This window comes from Acomys minous (genome assembly GCF_964271855.1).
Source record: "Acomys minous genome assembly, chromosome: 8".
NCBI classification, from domain to species: Eukaryota; Metazoa; Chordata; class Mammalia; order Rodentia; family Muridae; genus Acomys; species Acomys minous.
Window position 1 is genome coordinate 73,144,258 of NC_140489.1, and position 20,337 is coordinate 73,164,594.

At 40.9% G+C, this 20,337-nt stretch overlaps 2 protein-coding genes across 2 annotated transcripts; both read left to right on the plus strand.

Moving 5' to 3' along the window:
- Positions 1-993: 993 nt before the first annotated feature.
- Positions 994-1,210, plus strand: LOC311603994 (uncharacterized protein; the record flags this gene model as incomplete). The annotated part of the gene is made up of 1 exon (XM_084793387.1): positions 994-1,210. The coding sequence occupies exon 1, from the start codon at positions 1,052-1,054 to the stop codon at positions 1,208-1,210; it is 159 nt and encodes a 52-aa protein (XP_084649513.1). The 5' UTR covers positions 994-1,051.
- On the plus strand, positions 1,196-18,350 carry IFRD1 (interferon related developmental regulator 1). The gene is made up of 12 exons (XM_084793381.1): positions 1,196-1,341; positions 7,077-7,181; positions 7,331-7,415; positions 8,213-8,337; positions 10,842-10,999; positions 11,690-11,740; positions 11,831-12,009; positions 12,665-12,773; positions 15,953-16,087; positions 16,949-17,077; positions 17,327-17,422; positions 18,022-18,350. The coding sequence occupies exons 1-12, from the start codon at positions 1,254-1,256 to the stop codon at positions 18,109-18,111; spliced, it is 1,350 nt and encodes a 449-aa protein (XP_084649507.1). The 5' UTR covers positions 1,196-1,253; the 3' UTR covers positions 18,112-18,350.
- Positions 18,351-20,337: the final 1,987 nt, after the last annotated feature.

The following is a 20,337-nucleotide window of genomic DNA, read 5'->3' on the forward strand; positions in this document are numbered from 1 at the left end:
ACCACCTGCTGTCGAGGGACCCTAAAAGGAACTGTGAATATGGAGGAAGAAAACAATACATTGAATATATCAAAGTATGACAGTTAAAAAAAAAAGGATGCAAAAAGTTTAAGTTGGATGAAGGGGCAAGAAAGACATTAAAGTGAAGTAGTACTCTTGTCACTCGAGATAGAATGAAGCTGAGGTGGAGGTGGAGTACACAATGAGTCAATTGTATGACGCAAGTGAGTCAATTTGTTTGTTCTGTCATAAAGACAGTACTGGAACCTAGTAGTAGGCCCAGCATACAGGAGTAATATGACAGGGAAAATAGATCTAGGGAGCACCTTGAGAAAACAAACCCCGCGGTGATGACTGATATTTATAACTCATGTATGTTTTACCAGCTGCTAACTTCTCAGAAACTCTTATCCCAAATTGACCTCCTAATTGGCAGGTAGAATTAGGGCCACATTTTTATAAAGAAATCTGAGACTGAATCGCCAGTCTCCTTATTTGAGATTCTCGCCTAGAATATGGGAAGCAGCTGAAGCACACCTTTTTTGGAAGGTGGGGAGCACACGTCCCTGAACACACGGGAGGGTATGGTTGTGCAAGGGCAGAGGCCCCATGTTAGCAGGGGAAAGGTTATTACACGCTATCTCCCTTGCTGACGCTCATCACGCGGCATAGCTGCCGCATGGCTCATCGCGGTGACTACAAGGGTGAGCTCCAGGGCGGGCGCCTCGCCAAGACGAGGTCACGACGTAATCGGACTGGGAGGATCCAGGAGAAGGCCGCGCCCTCTCGCCTACTACAGCCTACTACATCTCCCAAAGCTCCACGCGGCCCCCAAGGCCTAGCAATCCAGGCGCGGAGCGCAGTCTGGAGCTCTGGGAACGGGAGTCCGAATGCAGGAGCCGCCCTAGTGCACGCCGGTGGAGAGACCTGCAGTGATTGGCCAGCGGGCGGTGGAGACCCGCCCACGCATGGTGACGACAAGCGGCCGTCTGGCTACTTAAGGCGTCGTGGTCCGACCCACCCCGCCTTCGCTCCCGCGCTAGAGAGAAACATGTATCGTTTCCGCTCGCAGCTCTTCACGGGGATTTCTGCTGCCGCCGCCGCCACCTCTCACCCGCGCCGCTCCTCGCCTCTCTTGTTAGCCCGAGACTCGCCTCTTAGCCGCCCGCCGCACAGACGCACGAGTAGACAGTGCAGCTCTATCGGCTGATCCTCGCTGAGCTCCAAGTGTAGACGGCATTGGGCGGCCCACGATGCCGAAGAACAAGAAGCGGAACGCTCCCCACCGCTGTGGCGGGGGTGGCGGCGGCTCCGGGGCAGCGACGTCGGCGGCCACGGCAGGTGAGGGGCGTCCGAGAGCCGGCTGGCCGGCCGGCCGGCCGAATGGGAGACTCTGGGCTGGGGCGCGGCGGGACTTGTAGTTCGGGCTTCGCTTCGGACGCACGCAGCCGCCAAGAGTGTGTGTTGTGTCTAAACTACAGTTCCCAGCATGCCTGGATGCCGCGCTCGCGCGATTTGGGCTGGCTTGGCGGGAGCCGTACTTGGGAACCGGCCCTGGGGGCGGGGAGAAGTGGGACCTTGGGGCCGAAGGAGAGTCCGAATAAGGGTGACCAGGACTTGGCGTTCTTTCTAGAAGCCGCTGCTTGCTGTCCGGTCCTTTACCGGACTAGATATGGAGCGGAGCGCCAGTGGCTTGCTGCTGTTGCACGCCCTGTGTGACTCTCGCTCTAACATGGAGTTCTTGGAGTGCCAAACGTCCAGAGGGTCTGGACCGGCTTTTGCGTCACGAGGCCTGGGCTATTCGTGATGGGGCCGGGGTGGCGCAGAGGCGCCAGTAGCTTCCATCCCGCTGCCTCAATGCGTGTCCACTAAGGCGGGGTGGAGGCGTCGGAAGCGGAGGCCAGCGCCCCACCCCAAGCGTGGCTCCCATCCCTAACCCGGTACCTTCAGAGACCGGGAGTCCCCAAGCAGCCCTGTATCATCAGCCTCGTCGGCCGCGTTCTCCTTTGTGCTGAATTCTATAGGTTCCCTGCAGTGGTAGAGGTGGTGAGAAGCCGATGTGGCAATTGGCTGAAAGTTAGGGATAGTTTCTTTTTCTTTTAAGCCTTCCCTGCCAAGTCTAAGCTTTTTCTGGATGGTTAATTGCTGAACCGAATGTATGGTTCTCTACTTAACATATGGTTAAGGGGTGGGGTGTGGTGACTGCAGCCGGAGATCCATCCCTTCTACTAGACTGCGCCCAAGACATGTATCGAGTAGTATTAAACTGGGTAGTCATCTCATTAAGTAATTGTTTTGTTAAGCTCATGGAGTTGAGTATTGAAATGCCCCCACAAGTTTCACACCAAGCTAATAGCCATTAGTTATTTGACATAGCTGCTACTCGCTCTTTCCAATGATGTGATTAAAATCGTAAGTGACCAGTTTACTTGTTAAATATTGGGAACTGGCATTGCAGAAAATTTCCCACAGGGTTTGGAGAGTCTGAATGCTCTTGGTCATGCTTTAAATGCTAACTGACTGGAACAGATTATTACAGATACACATTTTTCTTTAGATTTGTTTTCTTTTCTCTTGAATTTATTGTGAAATACTGTTCATGTAATCTAGTTGTGGTTGAATCGAGGGTAAGGTTCACCTCTTTTTAAGCTTTCCCTCCTGAATAAATACTGAAGTTCTTTTTAGTGGAGTTTTAATAGTTTTATTGAAGTTCACCGTTTTTATAAAAATGAAGTGGAAACAATGGAGAAACACTAACATTTGGAAACAAGAGTGATGCTAACAGTGGTCTCCGCCTCACAGACACCCTTTCACTGGCTAGTATTCTTAGGACACAATTTGCCTCAAGGCTTATTTGACCTGCCTTCAGACTTCATTGCTGCTGTCTTTTAAATTCTCCTTAAAAGAAAAGATAGATTTAAACACTGCATTCCAGCATAAGTAGTACAAAAAGTAAAACATTGATTTTTTTTTAAAGCGTCTATAAACAAAGGGAAAGTAATTGATTTGTTTGTAAAACTGCAAGCTTTGACATTGTTACATAAAAGTTACCTCTTGCAAATGGCACTGGATGAGAATGCTTTTCTGAATATTTTTTTTAAACGTTAGTCACGTTGTGTAGATTTTACTTACTAAACGCTGATTGAGAGATAGGGAAATTATCAAACTTTTACTTAGAAACATCTTTTATTATTGTTGTTTGGATGGCAGGGAAAACAAATTCGATTTAAGTGAATCTCTACAACAAAAGAGATAGCCAACGTCAGTTTCTTAGTTAAGCTCAAGGATTTTTATATATTCTCTCTTTTTTTTTTTGTTTTCAAGACAGGATTTCTCTGTGTAACAGCTCTAGCTGATGTCCTGGAACTCTTTAGACCAGGCTGGCCTCAGACTCACAGGGATCCACCTACCTCTGCCTTCCAAGTGCTGGAGTAAAGCTGTGCACCAGGGAGTTCTAGGAAGCCAAGACTATTGACCTCTCATATACATGTATTTACACAGTAGGCACTATTCTGATTTGAAGAATGGGTTTTTGTTTTTTATTTTGGGTAGGAAGACAGTCTCACTCTAGCCTGGCCTGGAACTTAGTGTAGCCTAAGCTGGTCTCGAACTAAGGCAATGTCAGGCCTTAGCCTTCTGCTTACTGGAGCAGCAGATGTAAAACTACTAGATGAAAGAGGGTTTTTGAGAAAAAAAGTTTGGATAGTAAGCCTTTGAGAAATAAGGGCTTCTAATGTGCCTGCCAGTTATTGACAGAAGATTACAAGGTAAGCTTGACTTAGATGGCAGACATTTTTACAAGATGAATTTCCTTAAATAATGCATTTCCTTATTTGTGTGTGAGTGTGAACACACCAAGCTACTGATGAGAAAGAAGGTCAGAGGATACATTTTCTGTGGGGATCCAGAGATTGATGAACTCAGGTGGACAGGCTTGGCAACAGGCAACTTTGTGATTAGCCATCTTGCCAGGCATTTCTTGCCTTTTCAAACCCCCTTCCTTGAATTATGAAGAAACCAAACTAGTTAAGAGACAGAAGCTTAAAGCTGTGTAAAAATAATCTTAAGAACAAGACAAACATGAACAATTTTAAAATTACATTGGTTTGTATGTAAATATGGTAAGATTATTCAGAAATATGCTCAGCTGTTAGCATAATTTGTCAAGAGGAAAGATCCAGAAATAGGCTGGTGTTTATTTTTCTCCTAAGCACTGTGACTTAAGAAATGTTGGCATCATTGCTTCGTGTATTTTCTGTGCTTTCCTACTTTGATTCAAGTTATTTTGGCATCAGGCAAGCAAATTTCAAGGTAACTTGTTAACTTCAAATTTTGCTAACTTCTCTGCATTGGTTTAAAAAAAAAAAGCAACTCTTGTTTAAGTGAAAATTAGCCCAATTTGAACAGGCTTAACTTGAAAGGATTTAGCCGGGTGTGATGGCACGTGCCTTGGCAGAGGCAGGTGGATTGCTGTGTGTTCGAGGCCAGTTTGGTCTACAAAGTGAGTGCAGGACAACCAAGGCTGCACATAGAAACCCTGTCTCAAAACAACAACAACAAAAAAAAAAAAAAAAAAACAAAAAACTTTTAGAGGATTAAAAAAATAAACCTCATTGATCCTAGGATTTGAGAGGCTAGGGTGGCAGGAATATTGTAAGAGTTGAATACTAATCTGGGTTATATAGTGAGATTGGCTTTCAGAGTCCGACCGTCACTAAAAGCTGGAATAAACAAGTCAATAAAAGTAAGGTAATAAATAATTCGACATTTTAAAGAAAAATATAGTTTTTTTTTTTTTTTGAGAAATTTGATATTCACACCTAAGGTTAAGTTAATCATGATTGTGTGTGCATAGAAGTGTTGATAATTATGCATTAAAATATTTCTAAAGAAATTGCAGTTCTAAAGGTAGACAATCAAATATAATGCCCATTAATCTATATTTTATTACAGTTTCTCATAATGATGAAATAACCAAGTATACTTACGGGCTTTTGATACTTTTCCCTTTTTCTCCAGTCGTTGTTGGGAATTGAATAGCAAAGAAAGATTATATACATTATAGGTACACTGTTAGTATCAGTATATCATATGTAGTAAAATGATTACATCATGCTACTTAATGACATCTTACTTTATCAGTAGAACACTTCTAAATTTGGAGTATAGGACACAGTCTTTGCAATACTCCTGTATAATATGCTTGTGTTTTGATAAATATTTTCATATAATTGCATATAGATGTAAATTAGTGTGCATAAAAGTTAGTAGGTGAAATCTGTATATAATAGTTGCCAAAAGAAGTTAGGTTGAATTGGAGAATGAATGAAATTGACCTCTGTTGTGTAGTTTGTCCATTTTCTGTGCTATGCCTAGCAACTCTCCTGCAGAGTGTACTCTATATTATTAAAAAGCACCTGATATTGTAGGGACTTGATATTTGATATTGTCTTTGCTTTTTGCTAATACAAGGAAACTGAATTCAGGTAAATCAGGCCGCCCAAGTCACTTCATGGTCAGAATTTCGGACTAATTTTACTCAGGACTCAAAGTAATCCATTACATCATAATTTATAAATTCTCTAAATTCTGATTTTATTCTTTAATGAAGTTGAAAATATGCTAGTCAATTTAAACTCTAGGATATGGTTAGAATTTTATTTTATTTGAGCACTGAGACAGGGTCTTACTGTATAACCTGCTAGCCTAGAACTACCTCTGTGTAAATCAGGCTAGCCTCAAACTCAAGAGACCTTTGCGTCTCTTGACCTTTCTCTTAAAGGCTTAATTAAAGACTTTCACAACCATAGCCTGAGTTTTTTAGTTTATTTAACTGGCAGATGGTTCAGTAGGAAAACAGCTTTTGCAGATAAGAGATCTGAGTTCAGGTCTTTCAGCACTTGTAAAGCCAGATGGTGGTATACATCTATAATCCTAGTGCTCCTATGGAGAGTGGAGATGGAATTCCCAGAAGCTTTTAGTCCAGCTAACCTACTATATGCAGTACAAACATCAAAACTGAGACCCTGTCTCAAACAAGGTGGAAGTCAAGGATGGACACCCAAGATGGAGAGCTACAACTCACATACGTAACATGCCACATATATCATACACATGTGCTTTCTCTACAGTGTAATTTTATCTTAAAATGTGCGTTACTGCTCATGCCTGAAATACCAGCGCTCAGGTTACCAAGAAGAGACTTGATACCCTATGAGCATATACAGGGGGAGGTAATCCCCCTCAGGAACAGTCATAGGGGAGGGGAATAAGGAGGAAATGGGAGGGAGGGAAGAATGGGAGGATACAAGGGATGGGATAACCATTGAGATGTAACAAGAATAAATTAATAAAAAATTAAAAAAAAACCAAGAAATACCAGCACTCAGGAGGATTAAGTGGGGGGATTGCTGTGAGTTTAAGGCCAGCCTTGCCTTCATAATGAGTTCTAAGCCAGCTCAGGCTCCACAATGAGACCCTGATTTAAGATGGGGTTGGAGGTAGGGGAAGCAATTTAATTTGAGCAGGCTTTTATAACCTATCAAACACAAAATGTTTTCTTTTTCTTGGTACCTCTAGAACTGCCCCCTTTTCAGCTTGGTATTTGTCTTTAAGACATCCCTGAACAAGAGGCCTTTTATTTAGCTAATGTTCATTACAGCTAGTCATTCTCATTGTTACATGACACTGATACTCCCCCCCCCCCCCCCCCAGACAAGGTTTCTCTGTGTAGTCTTGGCTGTCCAGGACTCGCTTTGTAGTCCAGGCTGGCCTTGAACTCACAGTGATCCGCCTGCCTCTGCCTCCGGAGTGCTGGGATTAAAGGCATGCGCCACCATGCCCTGCTGACTGATAACATTTCTAAGGTTGTTTCATAATGTAAATAAATAGCTGGCCTTCTGAAGTACAGACCAGGTAAATCCAAGTTATTTTAGGGATGTTCCATATATTCTTTACAAAAATTTTGACTTTATTATTAAATAGCTCTTAAGTAAGCCTTAGAGTTCTCAAGTTAAGTATTTGCATATGTAGCAAGAGAAAGTGAAAGAAAATAATCTGTTTTCTTTACTCAATAGGTGGCCCACATCGGACTGTTCAACCTTTCAGTGATGAAGACGCATCCATTGAAACAATGAGCCACTGCAGTGGCTATAGCGATCCTTCCAGTTTTGCTGAGGACGGTAGGAGTTTCAAATGTAAACTTGTGATTTGCCATGCAAAGATTGAGGGGGTGGGAGAATTCTTTCTTATATGTGGGCTATAGTGTTCCTTTTCCCAATCTGCTCTTTCCTGCCTCCCGTATGTTACAGTGTTCGTTTCTGTTCTGTAGGACCAGAAGTCCTTGATGAGGAAGGAACTCAAGAAGACTTAGAGTACAAGTTGAAGGGATTAATTGACTTAACCCTTGATAAGAGGTAAGAGGTGTTGAAAGCTTTCCATTCTGGGTGATTCTAATCACTTATTTTGTAATTTGTGCATTTCTTTGACATAGCAATATGTTTTCCGGAAGCTTGATTTATTTACTTTGGGTGATGGGATGTTGATTTGGTCTCTTAATGTGGGTAGTAACATGCCACTGGAATTTAGATTGGTTTGTATTACTCATTGTTTTAGCATAATAGCATATATTAGCTCTTTGATTATAATTGAAATTGATTTTTTGTATTAAAAGTTGATCTTTAATTACAATGACAAACTGTTTTAAGTTGCTTGTCCACTAATTTGTTTTGGGCATGAAAACTATCAAATAAGTTTCCTTCATGGGATCCTAGAATTAAGTAGACAGAAATAGGAAGACCAGACGATACAGGCATGAGTACTAGAATTATGGTGGTTTGTATTTCTGGTCTCAGACTTGAGAGGAGGGTGACAGGTAAGAGGACCACCTAAGCTCAGGAATTGGAGTCTGCCTGGACAGGAGCTTGCCTTAAAGGGTTGGGCGGACTAAAATAGTATGAATTTACTAATATATGTACTATATAGCATGTCTTACACATTGAAACTATAAAATACTACACAGTCATTTATAGTTGTGGCTATGAAAGAAAGCACTTAAATTTCAGCCTCTTATTTTGAGATGATGTATTATAGGTAAAAAGCGTATTATTGAAAGCTACTTGGAGCTTGATAACAGGTTAGAGCTTATGTCTTTAGAAGTTATTAGTTTGTAGCACTCCTAACTAGATCATTCTTTTCAATTGTGTCTAAATAGTGCGAAGACAAGACAGGCAGCTCTTGAAGGTGTTAAAAATGCACTGTCTTCAAAAGTGCTGTATGAGTTTGTTCTCGAGAGAAGAATGACTTTAACTGATAGCATTGAACGCTGTCTGAAAAAAGGTAATGAATGTTACTGTTCCTGACAGACTTGTGCAGACTGAATAAGGAATTGGCTCTCTCCTTGAATAACTTTTGCTAATAAATAAATCTTAAGTAGGATAGATTGTTCTTTGTTACCACAGAAGATGTAATGCCATTCTCAGATTGCATAAGGAAGGGATGAAAGCATCAGATTTCAGAAGACATCTTTTTTTTTTTTTTTTTTTTTTTGCTAAACATAGAAAAACGTTGTAAGAACAAGCTCATTTTTCCCTTGTCCCTAAAACAAAAGTTGTGTACTAAAATAGTATCATTTTTAGGACATTCCTGGCATATTTGAGTTCTATAACTATAATAGAAATCCGGGAATTCCTTTTGTAAAATATGATATTTCTGGGAATAAAGAAAAAAGATTACAAAGACAATAAAGTATTTGCTTTAGAAGGGGATTCCTCATTAACCAAAGCAACCTCCAGGGCAGTGTGAGACCTTGTCTTTAAAAAAAACAAGGTGGAGGCCTGGGGAGATGGCTCTGTATAGGTAAAGTGTAGCTAAGTGTAAACTGTAGCTAATTAAGTCTATTGTTCCTGGCATCCACCTAAAACGGTGGCTCAAATCTCTGCTTCAAGCATTGCTATGATGGAAGACAGGTTAGACATTTATATGAGCGGCTCAGTAATAGAAATGAGAGACCCTGCCTCAAATATGGCTTAAAGAGAGAACTCCCCAGACTGTCCTCTGACCTTCGCATGCGTGTCCTGCTGCCAGCCCTTCCCTCCCATAATAATAGAAAGTCAGTTTAACCTAATTGGATGGCTCCTTATCAACATGTGAAGCTGTCCTCTGGTCTTTTTTTTTTTTTTAAAGATTTATTTTATGAGTACACTGTCTTCATGCACACCAGAAGAGGGCACCAGCTCATATTACAGATGGTTGTGAGCCACCACGTGGTTGCTGGGAATTGAACTCAGGACCTCTGGAAGAGCAGCCAGTGCTCTTAACTGCTGAGCCATCTCTCCAGCCCCCTGTCCTCTGGTCTTTGCTCATGATTGTATGTACACACACAAAAGGGTGACATTAACGATTACATCTAATGTTACTTGTCATTGCAGTTTACTGCAGGAACTGCTAAAATTAAGATTTGTATTTATAGTTTTCTTATTTTGCCAAATAAGTATATTATAAAAATTATGTTCTGTCATCACTTTATTAGCACAGTTACTCTAACATCAAAGATATAGGAAGCACGTGTTTATTTAAATTGAATGTCCTTATTCTCGTTTTGCTGCGGGGTGAAAGCTTGCTTATGAATGTAGCTTTTTATTCACTCTCCCATGGAACAAGGACAGGGCTAGGAAAAGTCTGGTGGCTCTAATCTTGAGTAACTCTGCTATAGTACAGAGCCAGTTGTGTTGGTGATAGCAGTGTTTCTTTTTAAAGTGTATGAATTACATTGACACTGCCGTAGTGGGAGCTGGATGGGGTTGCTTTAAAAATTCCATTTCAATATACATTTTTTATAGTTTTCTTAGGTAATAATTTAAATTCAGGCCTGCGGTGGTGGTGTACGCCTCTAATTATAGCAGAGACAGAGACAGGAGGATCTCTGAGATTGAGGCAAGCCTGGTCAACATAGCAGCTTATTGGCCAGCAGAGCTAAATAGTGAGACCCTGTCTCAGATTTTTTTTTTTAAGTTCAGAATTTGCTCAAATCCTCTAGGGAATATGCTTCTCTGAAAAGTGATCTAAAGACAGGCATGGTGGCACGCACCTTTAATCCCAGCATTCTGGGAGGCAGAGGCAGGCGGATCTCTTGAGTACAAGGCCAGCCTGGTCTACAAATTGAGTTCAGGATAATCAGTATAACACTGAGAAACAGAAAACAAAAATGGGATGTGGTGGCGCATGCCTTTAATCCCAGCGCTGGGAGGCAGAGGCAGGTGGATCACTGGGAGTTCAGAGGCCAGCCTGGTCTACACAGGGAGTCCAGGGCCGCTAAGGCTACACAGAGAAACCCTGTCTTCAAAAACCAAAACCAAACCAAAACAAACGACAACAATGAAAGTGATCTACGTTTATCTTATGTAGAAAGAATCTTTTACTTTGATCCCTTATTATGTTAAAATATCAAATGAGGGAGTGCTCACATGCCCATAATTAAGAAATGCTTAGATTAATCTAAGCCCCACTCTAACATTATTCATGTGAGTGCCTTAAGGAAATTAGAAGGTAGGAATTGACATGGAGCAGATGCCTTTACTAGTCAGTGTAATACTCCATCAAGGTGAGGATACCAGTCTCTATTTACAGAGGAGGAAATCTCTGTTTGGAACATCAGGTAACTAAACTAGTTAAGTCCTGGGTCAAGACAGTTTCTAACATCAGAGCACTTTGAGCCTGAAGCACAAAGTGGGCTTCATAAATATAAATGCTACTTTCTAATTGGAATTTCTGGAAACTTACTCTTGATACAAATCTACTGAACATAAAATCTGCCGTGTTTTCCTTCTCTGCTGCTTTTCCAGGAAAGAGTGATGAGCAGCGTGCAGCTGCAGCATTAGCGTCAGTTCTTTGTATTCAGTTGGGCCCTGGATTTGAAAGTGAAGAGATTTTAAAGACTCTTGGACCAATCCTAAAAAAAATAATTTGTGATGCAACAGCTAGTATCCAGGCTAGGCAAACTGTAAGTATGAGACTTAAAACTCACAGATCTATCTAGACAGGATACCCAGCTATAGGTGATAGGGCTTTACTAATATCTTCCTCTGGTTTGTCTTAAAACAATGAGCAGTTTATAACAAGTTTTCTTTAATGCTCTAGGGTGTTACATTTGAATAATTTCTTTACCTTTTGGATTAAAGACATACACAGATGATACTGAGTTTCTAGGATAATAATCTTGGAATAAATTTGGCTGGAGCTTAAAAATAGTTTACACTGGTTTTTCTTGGGTTAAGTCCTTATGAAAAGCTGCATTTGGGTAAATGTAGGACTCAGAAATCTGTCTCACGAGGTACTTTAATCTGTCTTGGGGATTGAACATGCTTTTGGTTTTCTAATAGTAAAGTACTTAAAGGAATTTGATAATTACTTGAACTTTACTAGATTTTTGCTTTGTGCTTCATGAAAGCTGCTCTGTGTACACTGTCCCCTCTGGTCCCATGAGGAACAGTCATTCTCCTAAAGTTGTCTTGCTAACTTGGATTAAAGCCCCCTAGTCTCAGCTTTACTGTCTTTATTCCCCATTCTCCATATATTATGTGTGGAAATAAATGCAGGGAAGTAGTTGAGAAATTTTCCCATTGAATTTTAAAAGAAGATGTAAAATAAGAAAATATGTCACTAATGTTTGTTTTTCTCACTTACTTTGTAGTGTGCAACTTGCTTTGGTGTTTGCTGTTTTATTGCCACAGATGACATCACTGTAAGTAGAATCATCTTTAATTTCAGCTAATGCTCTTATTTTTAACTGGATGTAGTTGTCCTAGACTTACTTTATACTCTTTTCTATTAGGAATTGTATTCAACTCTGGAATGCTTGGAAAATATCTTCACCAAGTCCTATCTTAAAGAGAAAGACACTAATGTTACTTGCAGCACCCCTAATACAGTGCTTCACATCAGCTCTCTTCTTGCATGGACTTTATTACTGACCATATGCCCAATCAGTGAAGTGAAGAAAAAGCTGGAGCTGTATGTCTTTTTATTCTCTTTATTTATATATTTATAGTTATAGTTATTATTTTACATGTATGAGTTCCTGTATGTATGTCTGTGTACCACTTGGGTCTTATGGAAGAGTGGCCAAGGCTGTTAATCCTTTAAAACCCGAGCTTGAATTTTAAAAAGATTTCTGTATTTTTAGTGTGTGTACCACGTGAGTGCTAGTGCCCACAGAGGCCAGCAGAGGCTGTCAGATTCTCTGGAATGGAGTTAAAAACAATTGTTAGTTGTCTGTGTGTGCTGGCACCCAAAATTGAGTCCTCTGCAAGAAGAGCAGCAAGTGCTCTTAAACGACTGAGCCAATTTTTCAACTACCTTTTACTTTCATTTTTTTATTAATAAACAAACAAACAAACCAACCAACCAAAAAAACCATCTAATTGCCGGGTGTGGTGGCTCACTCCTGTAATCCCAGCCCCGGGAGGCAGAGGCAGGTGGGTGGATCTCTGTGAGTTTGAGGCCAGTCTGGTCTATAAAGTGAGTCTAGGACAGCCAAGGCTATACAGAAATCCTGTCTTGATTAAAAATCCTCCCCCGCCCCCCCCCCCCAAAAGACAAGAAACAAAACCCAACCCACTTAATTGACATTCCTGGTTGTACTTACGAAGTGATGACTATTTTCTAGGCATTTCCATAAACTGCCAAGCCTCCTCTCTTGTGATGATGTAAACATGAGAATTGCTGCTGGCGAATCTTTGGCACTTCTGTTTGAATTGGCCAGAGGAATGGAGAGTGTGAGTATCTAATTGGCAGGAGGAGACACACAAGGACCTTTTTTCCGTTGTCACTGTTAAAATTAGGAATTGGATAATAAATTTATGGACTGGTCAATGGAGAACTTGTGATTGGTTTGAGAGTATGACCTGGTAAGGTTGGTAGAAACATAATTACTGTCTGTAGAACTGAAATTAGGGAATGGTGTTCCACTCACAGATTACTTGACTCATCAGCAGTTCTTCAGGCATGGGATGTTTGTAATTTAAGACAAATGGTGGACATACCAGTCAGCATAGATTTGGGTGAGATAGGTTCTGTCATTGCTTAGCATTGTTGTTGAGAGTGTGTGGACGTTGTGTTTCCCTACCCGCTGTCTACATGCAGGTGTTAATTACTGTGGAGGGCGGCCCCCTAGATATTTAAATGTGAAATTTTACTGGGACAGCTCATCAGCTGTCCAGCTGGCCCTGATATTTGTACTGTTTTAGGTTTTGCAGTGAAAGTCCTATGTTCTAGGAAGCCTTTTATCTTGGCATACTGAGGTACTTCTTAACCCTAGTTCATAGTTTTGATTACCACTATAAAGGTGAATTTGTTCCTAGATACTAATTCATGTAATGTGCTCACATTTCAAATTGAGAAACAGGCTGGAGGGATGGCTCAGAGGATCTGAGTTTCATTCCCAGCACCTATATATTACTATTTTAACTCCGTTCTTAGGGGATCCATGTTCTCTTCTGGTGTCTGTGGATACCAGGCACACATGATGTAAAACATACATGGAGGCAAACACTCATACACATAAAAGTAAAGGTAAAAAATTAAATAAAATTTAATCATGGAATCTGTAGGTACTTATTATCATAACAAATGAAAAAAATCAGTAAGGAAACCCAAAATATGAGAAATTAGTAACTAAATAGGAGATACTATTTTTAACTTTGGACTACTTAATTGGTGCTGTGTAAGATATTCCTTTTTGAGATTAAAATATAATCACAACATTTTTCTCTTCCCTTTCCTCCAGTCCAATCCCAGAATATACCCCTTCCTGCTCTAATTCAAATTCATGACCTTGAGCCAGGTGTAATGCCACAGGTCTTTAATCCCAGCATTAGGGAAGCAGAGGCAGGTGGATCTCTTGAGTTCAAGGCCTGATGTGCAGAATAAGTTATTGAACAACCAGGATTATACGGAGAAATGCAAATTTATGTATCATGCCTCCTATTTTTTACTGTTATTGAATGCATACATGTATATTTATATTACATATATATTCCTCTTTAGTCTATATAGTGTTTTTAGTGTGTGTGTTTTCAGAGCTGACTGTTGGGCATTGGACAACCAATTGCAGGCTCTTACTGGGGAGGCCCACCTCTCCTGCTTCCAGCTTTCCTCAGTTGCCTATAGTTCTTTGTGTAAGCATGAGGCCACCTGGGCTCTCTGTCCACCTTGACTTTTAGCCTAAAGAGAGGGGCTGTATTTGTAGTCACAAAAGCTTTAGAACAGGTGTTTAATAGCATTAATGGTGGTGTGGGTTGCTTTTACCATTTTTAAGCCTTTGTGTTTCCATTTAGGCTTGAATTGCAAATGTTGAGGCTATTATTACTAAACATGTGTGAAAGGGTAGTAGCCCCCTGACCTTCATTAGGAAGGTAACATGTAGCTATGAAAGTACACCAAGGCTGCTTATGTGAGCAATTGGACTCAAATTTAGTAATCAATTTCACTTACTGAGCTAGTTATGGTAATGACTTAACTAGGCACAAACTAGCTGTCCCAGGTTTTATACCTGCATTCTTCTACTGGCTGGAAGTGGCAGTTTTCTTTAATTCTTTTTGAAATGCATCTTAAAAGTGAATTAATAGTGCAGTTTAGTTTTAAATTACATTTTATCTTAAGTCTTGTAAATGCCATGTTTTATGGCTTTTGTTCTGACTTAATAAAATATATAGGCTAGCCAGGTTAGCACATCTGGAAATGTTCAGTATGGTGTGAATACTTACCAATGGACAGAAATAAAGTGAGTTACAAATAGGACCTGGTCTTTTTTTAAACTTTTGTTTTAATAAGCTCTTTTACATGTGGGTAGTTATTTAAGTTAATTAAGTCAAGGCTGTGATACAGCTTTGTAGTAGAGCACTAGCTTAGTGGGAGCAAGGTCTTAGTACTGCAAAAAGAATTAGTTAAAACAGGTTGAATTACATAAGCAGATTTAAAATAATTCTTGTAGCAAATAAGTAGTATTTAATTATTCAGAATCTTCTGATAACAATTGTTTTGTGGTATTATTAACCTGGATGTTATGCAGTACATTGAATTCTGCTTAGAACCTTGGAAACCGAGTCTAAGAACTGCCTTCAGTTAGATTTTGGCGAATGAGTTGGTTGGATGTTAGTGACTGTTTAAAGTTGAAATTAGGAATAATTATTCCTGTGAGTGCTCTTCTACCTTACTGAATGCTGTATATTTGTGTAAGAAGCAATGGCCTCTGGAGCCATGCTGCCAGGTCACACCTCCCAGCCACCCTTGCTAGTTGATGTTGGATGGCTTCTGTTTCTCTGTCCTCATATAGTTGTGTCAGATTCAGGATAAGTGGTAGATAGCCTTTAGGGGAGTAAGTGTTGATTGGATTGAGATTGGCTTCTTTTCAGCAGGATTTACTAGTGGCCTTAAGAGCTAGGGTAACATAAAATAGCAGAGGCCTTGCGATGTTCTGGTTCAAAACATACAGCAGGGAAGCAGGTCAGCTTATAGTATTCCCCAGTTCTCTCTGTTCATCTCCATCTGACCTGGTAGAGGAGATGCCACAATGTGGCATGAGGCAGAAGGTTAAATCGGCAACTACAAAGCTCCTTGGCTAAGGCTGAGGCTCAGGGACTCCAGAAAGGGTAGCTCAACATTGTTTTCTTGCATTTGTGCATTGGAAACTGACTCTATTCTTTGACAAAAGTGTTAGGTGATTGAAGTAGGAAAGTCTTTGTGCTCAAGTAGAGCAGGATAAAAAATCCATTCTAGAGGTCATGTTTAGCTGTTGTGGGAAAATTGGCAAGGGTCAGATTTTATTTTAATGTAAGCTTTCCTGATGATCTTCTCTCCTCTATTTCATTTGGTATAAGGTAGGTTGTTCTTTTGTAATTCTAGACGATACTGTAAAAGACGAAAAGTAAGTGAAATAAAATTTTTTCTTGATCAGGACTTTTTTTATGAAGACATGGATTCTTTGACCCAGATGCTTCGGGCTCTGGCTACAGATGGAAATAAGCACCGAGCCAAAGTGGACAAGAGAAAGCAGCGATCTGTCTTCAGAGATGTGCTAAGGGCCGTGGAGGTAGGTTTTTACAGTACTGAACAGCCAGTCGCTCACGCTGAAATGAGTGTTTCTGTACTTGACTCCTGAGTCATATTGTTGCTTGATTTTTCACATTCACTCAAAATAATTTCCTCATTTAATCACCAGAGCAGAGTCTTAGCACGGTAGGGAAGAATTCCTGGAGGATCAAGGCTGCAGTGGGGCCTTAGCATACATGCAGCTTTCTGGGCATTATGGGTGCATTGCTACACCTGGCTTCAGTGTTTCAATAAACCTAGCTGAGGTTTCTTGGGACTCTGGGTTGCTTGTTGTTCTCCTCCTTTGTGTGGTCTGCTAGTGTGCTTGTCTTCCCTTCCTCCCCTAGCTCCCAACTGCATGTCAGTTCATTCAGTTTACTCCTTGCCTTGTGCCGTTTCTTTCTGTTTGGCAGCCCTTCTCCCAAGACCAGTTCAAACACTTGACCTTTTCTTCACATTTCCTAAGTCCTTTTGAAGTATTAAGATAGGCAAAAGGGGCTGGGCGCGGTGGTGCACACCTTTAATTCCAATACTTAGGAGGCAGAGGCTAGCAGATCACTGTAAGTTCAAGGCCAGCCTGGTCTACAAGGTGAGTCCAGGACAGCCAAGGCTACATAGAGGAAACCCTGTCTCGGAAAAATTCAAAAAAAAAAAAAAAAAAAAGGCAAAAGGGGGCTTGGCTTTGTTATTATATATCAGTTGTATCTTAAAGTTTATGCAGTTCTACTGGGCCCCATCCTCTTGCACTTGGGACAGTAGCTGGTATCAAATACTGTTCTGTCATCTTGGTATTTTTTTCAACTAGAAGTTGTGTTTGGGCCATTTTAGGGTGTGTGATAATTTTGGTTCTTCTGTTGTGTAGGAACGGGATTTTCCAACAGAAACTGTTAAGTTTGGTCCTGAGCGCATGTATATTGATAGCTGGGTCAAAAAACACACATATGACACCTTTAAGGAGGTTCTTGGATCAGGGATGCAGTACCACTTGCAGGTGAGTTGCTTCAGTTGAACGGGGTATGATCATGGGACTGGACTGGCTTTTGAAGTTAGCTGGGTGTTCTATGAAAGCACACAGCTTCACATAGTTTCCTGGCATATAAGGCATTAGAAAACGCTTTGGTTTTATACTGAGAAAACAGTAACTCCTTATTTACAGATAGCCATATCACATCTGTACTCAGATTCATTGTAGTGAAATAAATATTTAGTGTAGGCGTTAACTGTTTTCTGTTTATTTTAGACAAACGAATTCCTTCGCAATGTATTTGAGCTTGGACCCCCTGTGATGCTTGATGCTGCAACACTTAAGACCATGAAGATTTCTCGTTTTGAAAGGGTGGGTTTTGTTTTTGTTTATGTGTGAGTGTTCTATCTGCGTGTATGCCTGCATGCCAGAAGAGGGCATCAAATTCTTGTACAGATGGTTGTGAGCAACCTGTGGTTGCTGGGAATTGAACGCAGGAACCTCTGGATGAGCAGACAGTACTCTTAACTGCTGAGCCATCTCTCCAGTTCTGGGTTTTATTTTTTTAATAGGACTAAATATACAGCTTCTGAGTTCTCTTCAGGTCTTAAAAGTTCTTTTGTTTTGAGAACTAAGTGCATTGAAAAGTGGAACTAGAGCTCTGATTCTGTCTGGTGATAGAAACGTTTGCATGTTCCTCTTGTACTGGGGAGTAACTTAGTGGGTACCAGGCTCATTTTCCAAGAGTGTGTAACATGAAATAGTGATTGGCACCATTTCCCTTTTAAGACTTCAAAAAGTATCAAGTGTAGTTTTGGTTTTGAGGTTAGATTTATGTAACAGAATTTTAATACGCTTTATTATAACCCAGGATGGTTTGTACCTGTTACCTTTCTAGTTCCTTCATGATTTTTATCTACCCCCAATATCTTTTCTTATTGATCCATGTGTGTTTTTCTTTTTCATTTCAGCATTTATATAACTCTGCAGCTTTCAAAGCTCGAACAAAAGCTCGAAGTAAATGCCGAGATAAGAGAGCAGATGTTGGAGAATTCTTCTAGATGTCTGCATTTGATGGCTGTTTTCTAATTTCTTTTGTATTATTTTTGCTACTTCTAATGTACATAAGCTTTTAGAGACAGTTTTTTATCTTGGGGTCAACTTAGATGATTTTTTGATGTAGGGGTGAGTTATATTTTAATTTAATGTATAGTGTTACAAATTAATGAGTTCTCTTTATTAAATATTCCCTGTAAAAATAACTGATAACCACAAATAAAGTGTTTGTGATGTTTGGTCATATTCTGTGTAGTGAGATGATGGTATTTCACAATAAGAAGGTTAACTTGAGCAGAGTGTAGTGGCACACACCTTTAATCCTAGCTCTTGAGATCACTGAGTTCCAGGACAGCCTGGTCTATGAAGTGAGTCCAGGATAGCCAAGGTATACCGAGAAACCCTGTTTTGAAAACAAACAAAAAGGTTAGCTTGTTCACAGTATGTTCATCAGAAATACAAAGTATTAACACACGGCAAGGTATTTTACTTGGCAAGTAGATGGTTTTGGGGACTGAGTTCCTTCAGAAAAGCTACTCTGTTGTCAGTGGTCTCATCAAAAGGCATTATTCCATGCTGCACTGAAGCCTTTGTGTTCAGACCTTGGGAATTGGTATTAATTAGCCTATACTAGAAAGGCTGCCAACCTTCGTCCCTAGAGCCAAGAGCAGGACATGCAAATGAGACTTTTGGAGTGGAGGCCTTTCCCCTTTGAAAGTACTACTTTCTTAATAAAAGGTGGTGGTGCATGCCTTTAATCCCAGAACTCAGGAGGCAGAGGCAGGTGGATTGCTGTGAATTCGAGGCCAGCCTGGTCTACAAAGTGAGCCCAGGACAGCCAAGGCTACACAGAGAAACCCTGTCTCGAAAAACAAACAAACAAACAAAAGCTGTTTATGACTGAGACAATTCAGAATGAGCGAGGCAGGGAGGCAGCCCTATTTGGAAACAAAAGACAAAACTTTGAGTCCTCAACATGAAATGAAGAAATGTAGCATTATATATAACTGGGATTTAGGTTAGCCAACCTCAAAAATGTGTAAACATTTTGACAGTGCATAAGACCTAACCATTAATCTCGTGTGGTTTGGGGTGCGTAGACTAGGTTTCCTTGATGCAGAGGTGGGTGGAACACTAGAAAGCACATCTGGCGTGTTTTTCCAGATTGCCAATCTGTGTTCCCAACAAATTGGAAGGTCTGATGCACCTATGGGAGGAGTCTGTCAGGCTTCTGGCTCAGGCATTCTGAGAGAACACAGTGGAATCTAGAATATGGCTTGCCGATAGTGTTTTCCTACATTTTCAGTTTGTGTATGTATATGTTGTATGTGTCCACAAGAGTCCATACCTCTCCAATACTGAGACTAGCCAGTTTGATAATGTGGGTTCGTAGTATCAAAATCAAGACAAACATTTTACCCCTAGCCCTGTGAATATGTTTTAATGATTTGATTTTTTTTTTTTTTTTTTTTTTTGAGACAGGGTTTTTCTGTAGCCTTGGCTATCCTAGACTCACTTTTTAGGCCAGGTTAGCCTTGAACTCAGTGATCCTACTGCCTCTGCCTCCCCAGTGCTAGGATTAAAGGTGTGTGCCACCACCGCTCCCTCCACCCCCCTTTTTAAAAGATTTATTTCCTATTTATACAGTATCTCTCCCTGCACACCAGAGGAGGGCACCAGATCACATAGATGGTTGTGAGCCACCACGTGGTTGCTGGGACTTGAACTCAGAACCTTTGGAAGAACAGCCAGTTTTCTTAACCTCTAAGCCGTCTCTTCAGCCATTTTAATGAATTTTTATCAACAGTGAAACGGTTTACTTAAAGGTTTTTAAAGCCTGTTTCTTTCCTTGGCACACCTCAGCTCCTCCTCAGGAGATGATTCCCATTCTAGTGTTTTGGCCTTAGTACCTTATTGTCCGTGTGTGTGTGTGTCTGTGTGTGTGTGTGTCTGTCGGGGTGGGGATGGGGGGGGGGCGAGGTTGTTGGCTACTTGTCAACAGGCAGGAGGAACAGAGAGGCAGGGCACAGGGCTTGGCAGGTCACGAAGTATAGCCTCCTGGAAACACTAATGCACGTTAGCTTAACTGCTCAGGGTGAACTAGTTCTTTGTATGTGTGTGTGTGGGGTGGGGTGGGGTGGGGGCGTGGCTCCCAGGATAGGTTGGTTGGAACTAGGAAATTCCAAGGATGCTTGGTTTCCATTTGTCAGCATGATCCTGTCATATGAAAG